Source organism: Danio rerio, chromosome 24, assembly GCF_049306965.1.
Source record: "Danio rerio strain Tuebingen ecotype United States chromosome 24, GRCz12tu, whole genome shotgun sequence".
Classification (NCBI taxonomy): Eukaryota; Metazoa; Chordata; class Actinopteri; order Cypriniformes; family Danionidae; genus Danio; species Danio rerio.
The window spans coordinates 9,351,341-9,366,852 of NC_133199.1; the positions used below are offsets into that span (position 1 = coordinate 9,351,341).

The following is a 15,512-nucleotide window of genomic DNA, read 5'->3' on the forward strand; positions in this document are numbered from 1 at the left end:
TACTCAAAAGTATAAACTTTTCCTTCACAAAAAAAGTACATACTTTTAGGGCGTAGTATAAATATGCGAATTGGGACCCAGCATTAACATTCTGGAAACCAACAATGTTAAATGGGAAAATGTGATGATAATAAATAAGACGTGATGCATTCGATAGAGAAGCCTTTTATTTTTGAACAAACGAACATTGTTCACATCGATGTACTTAAAGCATGTCTGAAATAAGAAGTAAACGTTTACAGTGTTACGTTTATCTATGTCCATAATCATATTTTAAGATTCTGAAAAACCAGATTAATTAATACCTTCTGAGTTTGTCGAGCCAGTGTCCTCTGATGGCCCCCAATAAGTGAGTATCAGAGAGAAATAAAGCCCGCAAAGGTGAATGCGAATCTTCAATCTCAAGGAGAGGCCATGAGCAACGCAGAATAACAAGATAATAAATCACATATTCACAAAACACAAATACACTAACAAAAGCGAAAATCAGTGTCACAGCTAATCTACTGCTCGATCCAAACACTAAAGTCATTACGCGCAAACGATCTTCACTGCGAAAGAACGATAAACGCAAGTAAACATGTTAGAAGTGAGTAAAAAGAATTGTACTCAACTACCTAGTCAAACAGCCACATCGTTCAACATAAATACTAGTGATGACTGAATTTGGAGCAGCCTCTTCTTCTTGTTGTTTTACTGGCGGTTCGCAGTCTCAAATAGATCATCACTGCCATCTACAGCGAGTAATGAATCGCAGACCATCAAGCATAGGCATAATGCAATGTATTTCCTTTATATGAAATATGTGCAATTTTAGTACAAACATACACATCTCACAACATAAATTGTAAAAAATAAAATAAATTAACAGTATACAATCAAAGGAAATCTAGGGGTAAAAATAAACAAATAAATAAATGTCATTTATAATAATGTAAACATTTAATTAGCCAAATTATAATACATTATTCATTCATTGAATTTCTTTTCGTCTTAGTCTCTTTTTTTTTTATCCAGCACATTTTTACGCAGTGGATGCCCTTCCAGTCGCAACCCATCTTTGGGAAACACCCACACACACTCATTCACACTCATACACTATAAACTTACCCAATTCACCTGTGCCGCATGTCTTTGGTCTGTAGTGGAAACCAAAGCACCTGGAGGAAAACCCACGCGAATGCAGGGAAAACATGCAAACTCCACAGAGAAATGCCAAACTGACCCAGCCAAGGCTCGAACCAGCCACCTTCTTGCTGTGAGGCGACAGCACTACCTACTGCGCCACTGCATCACCCTAAAACATGATAATTTATCCTCTTTTTTTTTAGCTTTTCTGTTTCTAATGTTATATAGCAAAAAACCATACTATAACCTCTTTTATAATATGTTTACAGAATATAATTAATGTATTACATGTATATTATATCTAAAATCTTAAAATAATATAAGAGCCCAGTGTTTTCTTTGTGGATTGAATGAATTCATTGACATAGGCAATCCCTGATAGCATTCGAATGTGGGGTGGGGGGGTGGGGGTGGGTGGGTAGGGGGCATAGATTTGGCACTTATGTTTTTTTTTTTTTTGTAACTTGCAATTTTTTTGTTTAGGGTATATATTTTCACATCCTCATTCCAATGTCTTTAAAAGAATACCTGCGTACTATTATAATGTCTTACTGACATTATATAATGGATTGAATAAATTGGTCTTAAATGACAATAATATTGTTTATTGCAATACATTTTAGTTCAGTATATCACACAACCAATTTAGATATTGCGACAGGGCTATAGAGTCACTGATTACTTCATTTCTCTTACTTAAGTAACTTTTAATGCTATTACTTTTATCTGAGTAATTATATGTAATTTTACTTTCATCCATTCATTCATTTTCTTTTAGCTTAGTCTCTGATTTATCACAGTTCGCCACAGCGGAATGAACCTCCAACTATTCCAGCATATGTTTTATGCAGCGGATGCCCTTTCAGCCACAACCCAGTAATGAGAGTAATTTTACTGGTACTTGAGAAAAGTTTTTGGCTAGTTTATTGACCTCTGGTTGCCTGTTTACAGTTAATTTTAAGATAAAACACATTATGATTCATATTTGAGATGCAGTGATTAGAGACAATCTTCTCATATAAAGGTTTATTCAATCGTCTACATCAGTGGTTCTCAAACTTTTTTCATCACGTACCACCTTAAAAAAAATTGTCTCTCCAAGTACCACCAAAATGAGCAGCATTGAAATACAGTAGTGTAGTAGGCCCAGTAAAGCAGCTACAACTCTGCACAGTTAAAAAACCTGGCAGATTACCTCCGAAATATAGCCTATATTTAATATATGGCATATTATATACATCATTTTTAATAAATTTTGAATTATATGTAGCATGTACATGACATATTTCATTCCTCCGTGTACCACTAGAAGGAAGCCCGCATACCACTAGTGGTACACGTACCACAGTTTGAGAACCACTGGTCTACATGATCACTCTCTCTCTCTCCTCCCTCAGTGAACATGCTTACATCATAATTGGAATCAGGAGAACCTGGTTATTGAAATAGTACACTGAATGGTTTGTGTCAGGGATTTTTCCAGTCTATGGGCAAAACTAAAATGGTGGATGGTTTATCTCCAAGTCTTGTTTAGTCTCTCATTTTATAAGAAATATATTTAATATAAATATGTATTAACACATATATAGTGATATATTCATATAATCTTTGAAGCCTGAAATAAGGTAAGTGTTTTGCAAACTGAATTTATTTTACTGTGGATAGAATACTACTGTGGCAAAGTTGGTATCACGTTAATAACTACACACTATGAATCATTTATTAAGCATTATCAAATAGTGAATTCATTATCTGTTAAGCATTAACTCTACATTAATACATGTTAGTAAGCAGTTTCTTAATACAGCAACAAATGCTGTATTCTTGACCTAAAAGCACATGTAAAATGTGCTTAATGTTTGTATGTGAATAATTTAATTTTCATTACTAAAAGTATGTTTAGTATTTTTTATTAAGTATGTTTTATTATGATCATCCAGAATGTGTAAGTAAATGATTAATAAACTTTAAAATTATCAGTCATATAGTCATAGTTTCTTTGTATGTTATTAAGTTCTTTATTAACTCAACTTTATGACCTAATCTAAAGTGAGAACTATGCTTAAATCCCTTATAAATGATGGTTCAAGGCTGTTATATTCTAAACAGGAAAAAAATAAATAAATGACTTTATTCATTTTAAGATACACAAATGAAACTGTATCAAATAAAAATAAATCTTTGCAATCTTATCTAAATATAAAACTACTGTACAGTTTAAACAGCTAAATCATATTGTATTGTTAAATTATTATATTGTTGTTGTTTTATTCTATTTATGCTGTATTTTGACTCTCCTGTTATTCGGCAATGTTTAAACTTTACAGTAACTTTATATTTTAGACAAAAATGCAAAGATTTATTGTTTATTTGATACTGAGCCTTTAATTGTCATTTTTAAAGGATTTACAAAGCTTAACTAGTCCTCACTTTAGATTAAAACTGGATGAAGTTGAGTTAATAAAGCATTTATTAACAAACAAAATAGCTATTAATATATACAGTTAACTTCAGAATTATTAGCCCCCCTTTGATTTTCTTTTCCTTTTTTTTATTTTCCCAAATGATGTTTAATAGAGCAAGGAATTTTTCACAGTATGTCTGATTATATTTCTTCTTCTAGAGAAAGTCTTATTTGTTTTATTTTATCTAGAATAAAAGCAGTTATTAATTTTTTAAACACCATTTTAAGAACAAAATTATTAGCCTCTTTAAGCTTTTTTTGTCGATAGTCTACAGAACAAACCATCTTTATACAATAACTTGCCTAATTACCCTAACCTGCCTAGTAATATTATTAACCTAGTTAAGCCTTTAAATGTCACTTTAAGCTGTATAGAAGTGTCTTGAAAAAATATATTTTTTAGTCAAATATTATTTACTGTCATCATGACAAAGATCAAATAAATCAGTTTATAAATGAGTTATTAAAACTATTATGTTTAGAAATGTGCTGAAAAAATGTTCTCTCTGTTAAATGGAAAATGGGAAAAAAATAAACACTAATAATTCAGTGGGGCTAATAATTCTGACTTCAACTGTACCTGACTAATAAAATAAATAAATGCTAATTAGAATAGTTTATTAATCATTTACTTACATTCGGAATAATATTAAAAATAAACACCAACTATTCTTAAATAGCTGCTTTGTAAATAATGCATTACTTATTTTAGATATGAAAAGTCAGTCATTAACAAACTATAAAAAATACAATCAGTGAGCACATTGTGTGCTTGTGAGTCAAGAATACAGCAGTTTTAGCTGTATTAATAAACTGCCTACTAATGTCTATTAATGTGGAGTTATGAATTCAAATAACAAATAATGAACTCACTACTTGCTAATGCTTAATAAATGATGCATAGTGTATAAATGTGTTAACTTCAATTCTAATTATATTTCTACTGCATGATCTTACTGTAACATCATAAGACATAGACTTGAAGAAGCATGAGTAAAGTACATTTTTGCAGAGATTCAATTATAGTAGTGTGTATAGGAACAAATAATTTGGTTGTTTTAGAACACACTGATCTAATTATTTTTTATTTTTGTCTCTATCAGGAAATTTATGTCTCTCCTCCAGATGCTGTGTTCTACTCATGAGGCAATCTATCTGTCCTCCTATTACACATTAATGTAGAATGTTAGGTGCGAGAAAAGAAGGCATTGTTTTTAGGATGATTTTAGGTGGGAATTTGTGATAAGATGCATATTAGACACACAAGTATCTCTTACTAATTTTTGCTTCACTTGTATATATTCTTTAGGATCTGTTATGCTGTTTTTTCTCATGGATGTAACAGCAGAATTTGGGACCACCCCAAATATTAAACAGATTGCCATTGAACGGTGCCATCGATATGTAACCCTGGTTAATCCCAACCCCAAGTAAGATTTAAAATATTTTGCACACAAATATCCGTGAATTTTTACCTACTTAAAATCTCTGAACAGGATTGGACAATAGATCGTTATTTTATTTTATGTATTTGGTCTTTAGTTTAAATTCATAAATATTTGTGGTATTAGCCTGAAGAAACTTCAGATCTGCACTTACAGTTGAAACTGTTTTTTTTTTTTTTTAGGATTATCAAATTCGTTTCTGTTATGCTTAATAGCAGAATATCGAGAGATGTTTTTGAGAAATTGTAATAACTTTTCTTGAAAGTCAAGTTTTCGTACAATAAGATTATTATGCTACTGAAAAAGCTCAAATGATGATGTCAAGGTTTTGGAAGTTTCTGATTGGCTAATTGACAACATTTGACTTAATGTGAGGCACAACTGTAAAATAGTATTGAAGTATAGTATTGACACTGCTTCCTTGTGTGACAACATGGGAAAATCAACAAGCCAGAATCAACAAAAAAGGCAGATTACAATTTGCTAAATAACACTGTGAAAAAGAATAATTTTTGGAAACATGTCCTGTGGTCTGATGGAACTAAGGCCCCGTTTACACTAATGCGTTTTTGTTTTAAAATGTATAAGTTTTGCTACAGATGGGCCATCCGTCCACACTACGCTGGAGTTCTCAAGCGCCGAAAACAGAACGTTTCGAAAATGCTGGAGAGGCCGTTTACATTATAAAACGCTGCTGCTCCGTCTCAGTGTGGATGGGGGAAAATGGGGACATCTGAAAATGGAGGCAGGGCTGCAGACATTCGTCTATCTGATTGGGGCTTATGCTCAATATTAAGTAGCTTACACACACAGTTCAGTCTCGCATCCTCTCCTTGTAAGTTCGGACTTTGCAAGTTTGATATGAAAACAGACTCTCGAGGACATGTTGGGTAAATCTTCAAAGGGAACAGTGTACTTTATAACTTCATTCACATCACCCTGGATACGTTGTTTAACTTTCTCAACACTAAAATGAAACCACGATTTAAGAAACTGCCTATTTTTATTTTGATATTAACAACTTAACAGACAGCAGAAATGCTGAGGCGTCATGCTGCATCTTCACTGTATGCATGTTTATAATAAAACAGAGCCTATAACATCACTGCCTCCTTTCATTTTCATTGAAAATACGAAACGTATCCGTTGCTTTGCTGAATGTCAGTTTTAATAATCAATAATAGCCATTATGAAAGTTTAACGCACAATAAGTTTATACATTATAGGAAATAAAGGCAAGCGATCAGTCAATATACAGAATGTACGTGGTTCCATTAATTATTAACTTATCTTTGCGCTCAGCCAAAACATGTTACCTGAGAAAAAGTAATAGATTCAAAAGACCAAAGTCGGGGAACATGTCGTTAAGACAACAAGATAAATTGAATATCACGTTTAGCAAATATAGTGAGATTAGATCCAGCAGGAGATGCTTAATGAGCAGTCCGACCAGCACAGTTCTCATCTGGGTAGAAATGCTGCAGCGCATGCCAGAGTGTGTGTGGTCATGAGATGTGCGTTTCAGTTTGGTGTGGACGGAGAAGTTCAGAAATGCTAGGTGATACGCTAGTGTGGACGCGGATCGTTTTCATTCTAAAACGCTGTATTAAAACTAAAACGCACTAGTGTAAACGGGGCCTAAGATTGAACTGTTTGGCCGTAATGACCAGTGTTACACTTGGAGGACAAAAAGAAAAGCTTACAAGCCTAGGAACACCATCCCAGCTGTGAAGTATGGGGGCTTCAGCTTCATGTTATGAGGCTGTTTTGTTGCGGGAGGGACTGATCCACTTCACAGCATATGGCATCGTGAAGAAAAAACATTATGTAGAAATACTGAGGCAACATTTTAAGACATCAGCCAGGATATTAAAACTTGGCCACAAATGGGTCTTCCAAACGGACCATGACCCTAAGCATACTGCCAAACTAGGTCAAATGTGCTTTAAGGACAACAGAGTGAATGTTTTGAAGTGGCCATCACAAAGCCCTGATCTCAATCCTCAAAATTTTAGTTGAAAAAGTTTTTGCGAGCAAGACAGCCTACAAATCTGACTCAGTTACCAAAGAAATGTATGTAAACTTTTGACTGTATAAAAAAAAGAAATAAAAAATTCTCAAAAAAAAAATTCTCTCATTATTCTGGCATTTAGCAAATGTAAATCATTTAGGTAATCCTAACGGACCTAAAACAGTAAACATTTAGTATAATTTACCATCAGACTTTTTTTTTTTAAATGGTTATGTTCCTTTGTTTAGACTGTATGTAAATTTCTGGTTTCAACTGTACATTACTGTCACTTTCATTACCTAATATTACATTGATTCCTTGAAAAATAGTAATAATTGGTTTTATTGTTGCTGCAATATTCATCCTAACAGGTATACTTGTGAGGCTGTATGGCAGGAGTTCGAAAAGGCTGTGTTTAGAAGATCACCCTGCAATGTTCAAGTTAAAGATTACAAAAAAATGTTCCAGGCCATCCCTCAGATTTTACCATGTGACAAGGTGATTTCATGCATGTTTTTTTCACAACGTCGACAAAAGTAGAGTAAAATTTTTTTTTTCCATATTCATTAACTTTTGCTATATGCAAACCCACTGCCACATGCTGTAATAGATCACATACCAAAGTTAGACTATTAAATTTTGAGAAATATCCATATAGTTGATGAGGTAATGTGATTCCCCTGTATTTAGACCTCCAATTTAAAGCAGTTTACAGTAAAATAAATACAAATATATATATATATATATATATTTTTTTTTTTTTGACTGTATATATATATATATATATATATATATATATATATATATATATATATATATATATATATATATATATATATATATATATATATAATTATTTATTTATTTACTGTGGATAAGACATTATACAGGCAATCAGATCTCCCTCTCTCTCACTGTATATGTATATAATAACGAGCCATGGTAAACAATCCCTGTCTTCGTCTTGATGAACACAAAGCCAAGAAGAAGAGCAGAATCAACCCTATGCCCCCTTGTTGTCTACAATGCCATCTAAAGTGTGAGCGATTTCACTTTCTCGACAGAGCTCATGTGCACGTCTGTATTTGAAATGACGAAATTCTTGAGCTGATGATAACGTGCGCGTGATTTATGAAGCGCTTCTTACATCCGATCCTTTCAGAAACCGATAAACATGAGAGTGATAAAACAAGGAGAACAAGGAGAGACCCCAAAAAACAAAGGCGCAAATAATTTTTTTATCAACCTAAAGCATGAACAAACTGACATGTTTAACTATTATCATCTTCTTTTAGACTATTATCAACTTGGAATGGTGGAATTACGTTCTAACAAGAGGTTACATGTGCTGAAGATTAAAGATACAGTTAAAAGGTTACTGTGGGCTATATGTTGTGTGTTGTTTTTGAACCTAAATAAGGACTAAATGTAAGCTGTGTGTTGTTTTGCTGTAATTGGTAACTTATCAGAGACTATAAGGGTCTTTATGTGTTCATATATGTTGCATTTATATATTTATTTTATATAATCGCTGACATTACAGTAGGCTAATTCGCACATCATTGATGTGCAGTTATAATTAAATCATGTTCATAGAAAGGTTAGTAACGAACATTTATACACAAGTATTTATTACCAGTATTTATTTATCACAAGTAAGTATTTATTTTATTTAACAACACCCATTCTTAAAGGCTTACTTTTAGTAATTATTCGGGTAGCACTCATATTCTGAATGCCTTCAGCAGAATTTAAATGAGCCATTTGAATCTAGATTAATTTCAAGATTACAGTGAGATTAGTCTAGATTAAAAGATAATCTTTGCCCACCTATAATTTAAACCAAACTTAATGTGCGTGATCCAGACCCTATCAATTGAAACCATACAAATTTGATCAAATGAGTTTAGAATAGTTTTGTCTATAGTCATGAGACTGGTCTTTCAGACCTAATGGATATGACTTCCTATCCCCAATTGACATGACTTCCTGTCCACCATCTTGAATTAGTTTGAAAAATTGTTGTATGGAACTCTCCGTAGATCATTAATCCCAATTACCACCAAATTTGGCTCAGACCATGCTGCCAAAAAGTAATAGAATTTTCCAGTTGCTTTGTAGCTTGTTGCCGTGTGGCCGCCGGGCTGCTGACCCCGATAATTGCTGCTTGCAGCTACATTTCAAAATATTTCTTTATAATATATAATACTTTATAATAAAATAATACTTTTCCTGTTTTTTTATATGGTATTGATATTATTATGTTTAATTTAGGTTTTATATCAAAAACAACATTTTGATATTGTGACACTATTTGCAACAAATTAAATGATTACAAATTGTTTTTTGACTGGTGAATAAAAAAAAATGTGTGCTTGTTTGCTATGTTTGATTATTTTGATTCATTTTAAAGCTGCTCTTCTGGAGTAAGACAAGAGGCTTCTTGGAAAGGTATGCAGCAATCACAGAGCCCTTCTGGACATTAGAAGACACACTGGTGGGATTTGTGTTCAATGATCTGATCTGGTGTCGACAGCTGGCAGAAGATAGAGGTACAACACAATGATTTCGGTTTTAGAAAAATATAAAGCACTTGCAATAAAAGACAGAAAATAGATGGTGCTTTTTTTCTAAAACACAATTAATGCTGCTTTTTTATTCCTAACAGTTTTTTGTTTGTTTGTTTGTTTGTTTTCGTAAAAGGTTTTGACTATCAGTCATGTCCAAAATGGTCAGCCTGTTTGAACCATCCTGTGTACTCGCTATGGAAGCAAGCTTCTCAAAATGTAAGTCTTGTCTATTTAATGCACAAACACAGACACATACACATGCATCATTTATATATGGGACATAAATGTAACTTGTTAAAGAGCCCCTATTATGCATTATAAAAGGTCGTGTTTTGGTGCGGGTCTTCAGCAACAGACTAATATGCATGCAAGGTCAAAAAACTATTTTATTGTCATATAATATGGATTTATTTGTGCATAATTCAGTGTTCAGTAATTTTTTTTTTTCCAAACGCCTCCTTTGCATGATGCTAATCTTTGGTGATTGGTCTGATGACCCAGTCTGTTGTAATAGGCCAACTGCATTCAGCATGAGATGAGGACCACCATGTTTTAGACTCACTATGAAGAGCTATGAATAGCCCTATGAAGAGTTAACCAGAGAGAATCAGTACTAGCCGTGCATAGTGATTACAAGATACAAAACAAAATTAAATACATATATTGCAGAGCCACAGAAATGATTTATTAAATAAATAATTAAATAAATTACATGAATGTTGGGGGAATAAGAAAATGCTAAAATGAAGTTTGACTTTTTTTGATTTGCGCATTTATTTATTATTTATTTATTTATGCTTTTATTTATTATGAATATGCTCATTGTATACACACACACACACACACACACACACACACGTATATATATATATATATATATATATATATATATATATATATATATATATATATATATATATATATATATATATATATATATATATAAACAGTTGAAGTCAGAATTATTAGCCCCCCTGACTTATTAGCGCCCCTGTTTATTTTTTAGGGAAGATTGTTTCAGCACATTTCTAAGCATAATAGTTTTAGAAACCTATTTCTAATAACTGATTTATTTCATCTTTGTCATGATGACAGTAAATAATATTTGACTAGATATTTTTCAATACACTTCTGTACAGCTTAAAGTGACATATAAAGGCTTAACTAGGTTAATAAGGTGAACTAGGCTGGTTAGGGTAATTAGGCAAGTTATTGTATAACGATGGTTTGTTCTGTAGACTAACGAAAAAATTAATTAGCTTAAAGGAGCTAATAATTTTGTCCCAAAATTATATTTTAAAAAATTAAAAACTGCTTTTACTCTATCCAAAATAAAACAAATAAGACTTTTTCCAGAAGAAAAAATATTATCAGACATACTGTGAAAATTTCCTTGCTCTGTTAAACATCATTTGGGAAATATTAAAAAAAGAGAAAAAAATCAAAAGGGGCTAATAATTCTGACTTCAACTGTATATATATATATATATATATATATATATATATATATATATATATATATATATATATATATATATATATATATATATATATATATATATATATATATATATATATATATATATACAATGAGAATTTAAATAAACATTTGCTTGGAAATGTCTTTACAGTTTGCCGTGGCAGCATGTGGAAATATTACAGTCTTGCTAAATGGATCAATTCATCATGCTTTCAACAAAAAAAGGTGTGTATGCTTATTTTGCATGCTATAATAGTAGATCATGAGCATGGTTTTGACTTAATAAATGAAAATTAATTTCACAGTTTAAAATCTGTAAAAATCTGTGTGTCAGAATATGTTATGTGGTTGATTCTGAAAGCATGTTAAATGAAAACTCTGGCTGTGTTCGAAATGCCATATTATCATATTACACTTACTGTTTCTGTAGTATCCATGCTGTGCATGGTATGCACATTTTTATGCATGGAATATCTAGAAGTCCTACTATATTTTCCAGAATCTGCTAAATATAACCTAAATCAGAACACAAGCTGCATTTGAATTACATACTACCATGCAATTAGTATTATATTGGTAGTGCATTGGAAAGTTGTGCTGGATCTCAACAAACATCTTTTAAGTTTAAAAAAAAAAAAAAAAAAGTGAGGTCTTCGAAGCTCTCAAGTTAAAGCAGTTTATTTATAAAGCAGAAATGGTTGATCGAGCTCTCTCCCTTCCAAAGTTCGAAACCCACAGTTTATATGCAGTTTCTTATCAACAGTTATCATGAGATATGATTTCACATCATTTCTCGGCTTCAGGATCAATGCGAAAACTTGTCTGTAACTGGGGTCTTAAAGGAATCAGTCGCATGCTCTTTACTCCTCCATGAACGCCATAGCAGCTGCTCAGGATACGGCCTGGTCCAGGATTATGAAATAATAAAAACAGACTAACATAAGCGCAGATGCCAATTAAAATTTTATGTATTTATTTATTTTTGAAAGCAACCTCACTGTTACAGCAATTTCACATGAATCTCTAATTTTCCAGTTTCCAGTAGTGGGGCTTTGCAGGCAGGTTTGTTGAAATATCTTAGAGATAATCTTCTGTATTATCTTATCTCTGTGTGGAGGATTGGCTGCTGTAAAACTCCTTTTGCAAACAAAAATCACACTGTATTATTACAATTAATGGCAAAGTAAAATGTAAAATGTTATTTTCTAATGATACACTACACCAGGGGTCACCAAACTTGCTCCTGGAGGGCCGGTGTCCTGCAGATTTTCGCTCCAACCCTAATCAAACACACCTGAACAAGCTAATCAAAGTCTTACTAGGTATACTTGAAACATCCAGGCAGGTGTGTTCAGGCAAGTTGGAGCTAAACCTTGCAGGGACACCGACCCTCCTGGGCAGAGATTGGTGACCCCTGCACTACACCAAAGAATAGAAATTACAGACTTTTACAAATAATTACAGCTGGTGAAAAAACTAACTTTCTAAAATTTTGGCCTTTACTACCTCATGAAACAATACTACAGTAATTTATAGAAAATACTTGTATTTTTGAACCATACTATAGTGAATTACTCTGTTAACAGAATTAATCTGGTGAATCTTTTGTTGCTATGGTAAAACAATTCACCACAGTTTACTGTAGTAAAATGAAAGTAGTATTTATTAATTTATCAATTCACATCCCACTGCCTCCTCAATTCTTTTTACAGGACATGTGAATATTTGATTAAAGGTATTTTAATGTATAAAGAAGAGCAGTTACAGAAATCAGGTAAGACAAAAACAGAATCCAAAAATAAAATGAGCGCGTGAACAAAGGGGTGAGAATGTGAAAAATCCAAAAATGTGGTAAAAATCAGACCAGGGCTTTTCTTTTTCTGGACGTCTTTTGTAAACCCTTGGTTGTGTTTACGAAAGTAAGCTGGCGGGGCTATCTTTAAAATTGGTTGGGTTAAGGGAAGGAGGAGTGTGGGTCAGTCGATTGGCTTGTCGCCCAGTCAATCATTTAGTCATTCAACCAGTCAACAGCAGCCTCTGGTGTGTTCACGAGAACAGCGTGGGTGTGAACGGTACTTGCGAGAGACACTTAAGATGTGAAAAAGTGCACACATACGGCCTCTCATGGATTCGCGAAAAACAAAAACTGCAAAAATACGTTCCTCCCCGGACGTGTTTCGCGGTCTCCAGAAACGTCCAGGAGACTACGTTTACAGAATGAGCTTGAGATAACCTAATCTTGATTAGATTTATGCACTCCCAGATACAAACAGCCAGTCTCCACACTGGAATACACGCAAGGATCTAATTGGCATGACGCAGCTTAAAAAATGTTATCAAACCGGAAAAACAAATTAGCTCGAAACAATGCAACAACAACCAGTTTTCACTTTTTTTTTTGTGAAATATATGTGTCCTAATAGTGTTTTCAGCAGCGTGGGACACATACATGACTGTCAACAGTTCAAAAAATCTGTCTTGGTGTTTTGTGACCCTTTAAACTTATCTGAGTATGTCACATAACCTGCTTTCTGGAATACCCCTAGACATTGAAGTATTTAGAACATTGTTTGGATTTTACCTCAAACAATGTGTGGTTAAAAATTGGGCGACAAGTAGGGTATGTACTAACATACAACATCTGATTTACTTGTTTATTACCTGCATACATGTTTATTCCTCAGCATGTTTGGCAGTGTAGAACTGGACAATCTAAATCCAAGGATGGTAACCCATGTTCACATTAAAGTCGTGTACAACCTGGAGGGACCCTTTATGTAAGAAAGAGTACATTTCTTTTTAACAGTCTAAAGTACTCACGAAGTAGTTAATGTACCAAACATTTTTTTCCCCCCTTTACAACATTAATTTTATTTGAAATTTGTCTAAATTTAATGAAGACCTTTTTTTAAATGTTTCATATTTTATCTGGCAATGTTTAACAACACTGTACATTGTGTAAATATGATTCAGTTGTATTTTTATATGACACACATCTGATATTCTTCTTTTTGTCTGTCTAGGGAATCGTGCACGCAGGGATCAATTATGGGACTTATAGAAGTTTTAAAACAACGAGGGTTTCACTGGACCTGCACAGACAGTGACTTTAATGTTTGAATTACTTTTTCAAAGTATTTGAATTGTTAAGACAAGCAGCTGTAACAGCAATAACCACATGAAAATGTTTAATTGTAATCATGGAGAAAGAACTAGCAAGTTGGCAGAGGCTTGATGTTATGTTTAAACTGGCTGAAGGTTCCAAAGTCAGGCTCAAATACTATAAAGTTTATGTAGTATTTTAGCATCTAGGTGAATAATCTTATCATTTCCCCCCTAGGTATTATTAGTTTTATTGGATTCACATGCGTCACATTCAGCTGTATATTTTTTGAATGGGTCTGTCTTTTAGTTCTTTGTGTGATGTTTACTCATTCTGAATTAAAATCCAGCAAACCAGAAGAAATAACTGGGCCCAGTTATTTCAGGAGTGAATAATGTTCCAAAATTGGCCCGAGTAAATCTGACTGAACTAAATCTGACTTGTGTAGTGATCAGCGGTAAAGTCAGGAACTTGTGGAAATTAATTTTCAATAAACAAATGCTCCAGTGTCACGAGATGGAGAATCACAAAACACAAAAATCCAGGTGCAGCTGTTAGCGTTACTATTGGATGTGCCCTCAGACTGTCATGTCATGTGTTACCTGCTTCCCATATTTGGACATATGCAAATAAATGTATTCCGGTTCAGCAGAAAACCGAGGAGAGACGTGAGTTATTTTACCTCCGTGTAATTAAGATTATATACCGGTTACCATACACGAAAATGGCTGCGCCAACAGCAGCAAATTATTGAAAAAAACAAAGGAGTTTCCTAATCTTGCAAAGGAACTTCAAGCAAGATACAAAAATCTAGAAATGAGTCCAGACAAAAGAACTGACAAAAATAATCCAAAAATTAGCAAATACAAAAACAGGGTAGGAATGCTAACAAAAACAATCAAGAATCCAAAAATCTGTAAATACTAAACTGGGTATAAATGCTAAAAAAAAACAAACAAGAATCCAAGAATAAGCCAATAAAAAACTAGATAACCAAACAAACATTCCAAACATAAGGGGCAAACAAAATCCTAAGGCAACTAAAACACAAGACATAAGGGTTTATAAAGACAGGGCTGAATTAACAAACAAGAGACAGCAGTAACAGAATACAATCAGAAGTGCAAAGGATTATAGGAAATGAAGTTAAACTACAAAACAAGCTAATACCCTCAAGTGTCCAAAAGAGGGCACTGCAACACGTGACATGCAGAGCATACTCTTCTTTAAAAGTCCAATATTTCTTTACTGCAGGAGGTACTTTTGTGACATGTTTGGGCCATCCAGATTTGATTACTGACATCAGTATTT

At 33.2% G+C, this 15,512-nt stretch overlaps 2 protein-coding genes across 13 annotated transcripts in view; one reads left to right on the forward strand and one right to left on the reverse strand.

Annotated features, from left to right (window-relative positions):
* The window catches only part of mppe1 (metallophosphoesterase 1), a 22,587-nt gene extending 21,929 nt beyond the window's left edge, over nucleotides 1-658 (reverse strand). Inside the window, exons 1-2 of one of the 2 annotated variants that reach the window (XM_073940380.1) lie at nucleotides 618-658; nucleotides 306-400 (exon numbers count right to left, since the gene is read on the reverse strand). Coding sequence is in view for 1 of the 2 variants with exons in the window: in NM_001017701.1 (NP_001017701.1) it covers nucleotides 306-532 (227 nt within the window). In the remaining variant the exon portion in view is untranslated. 2 annotated transcript variants of the gene reach the window in all.
* Nucleotides 1-15,144, forward strand: part of LOC101886891 (ADP-ribosyl cyclase/cyclic ADP-ribose hydrolase 1) — a 15,722-nt gene extending 578 nt beyond the window's left edge. For 4 of the 11 annotated variants that reach the window (XM_073941503.1, XM_073941504.1, XM_073941506.1 and 1 more), the window contains exons 2-8: nucleotides 4,902-5,022; nucleotides 7,420-7,546; nucleotides 9,462-9,600; nucleotides 9,752-9,834; nucleotides 11,250-11,323; nucleotides 13,783-13,875; nucleotides 14,122-15,144. In XM_073941503.1, coding sequence (XP_073797604.1) covers nucleotides 4,910-5,022; nucleotides 7,420-7,546; nucleotides 9,462-9,600; nucleotides 9,752-9,834; nucleotides 11,250-11,323; nucleotides 13,783-13,875; nucleotides 14,122-14,218 — 726 coding nt within the window. In that variant the 5' untranslated portion in view covers nucleotides 4,902-4,909 and the 3' untranslated portion in view covers nucleotides 14,219-15,144. Of the gene's footprint in view, nucleotides 1-2,567; nucleotides 2,754-4,695; nucleotides 4,822-4,901; nucleotides 5,023-7,419; nucleotides 7,547-9,461; nucleotides 9,601-9,751; nucleotides 9,835-11,249; nucleotides 11,324-13,782; nucleotides 13,876-14,121 lie in introns of those variants that run through there. The other 7 variants (XM_073941497.1, XM_073941498.1, XM_073941499.1 and 4 more) reach the window with 4 other exon arrangements.
* The last annotated feature ends 368 nt before the right edge of the window (nucleotides 15,145-15,512 follow it).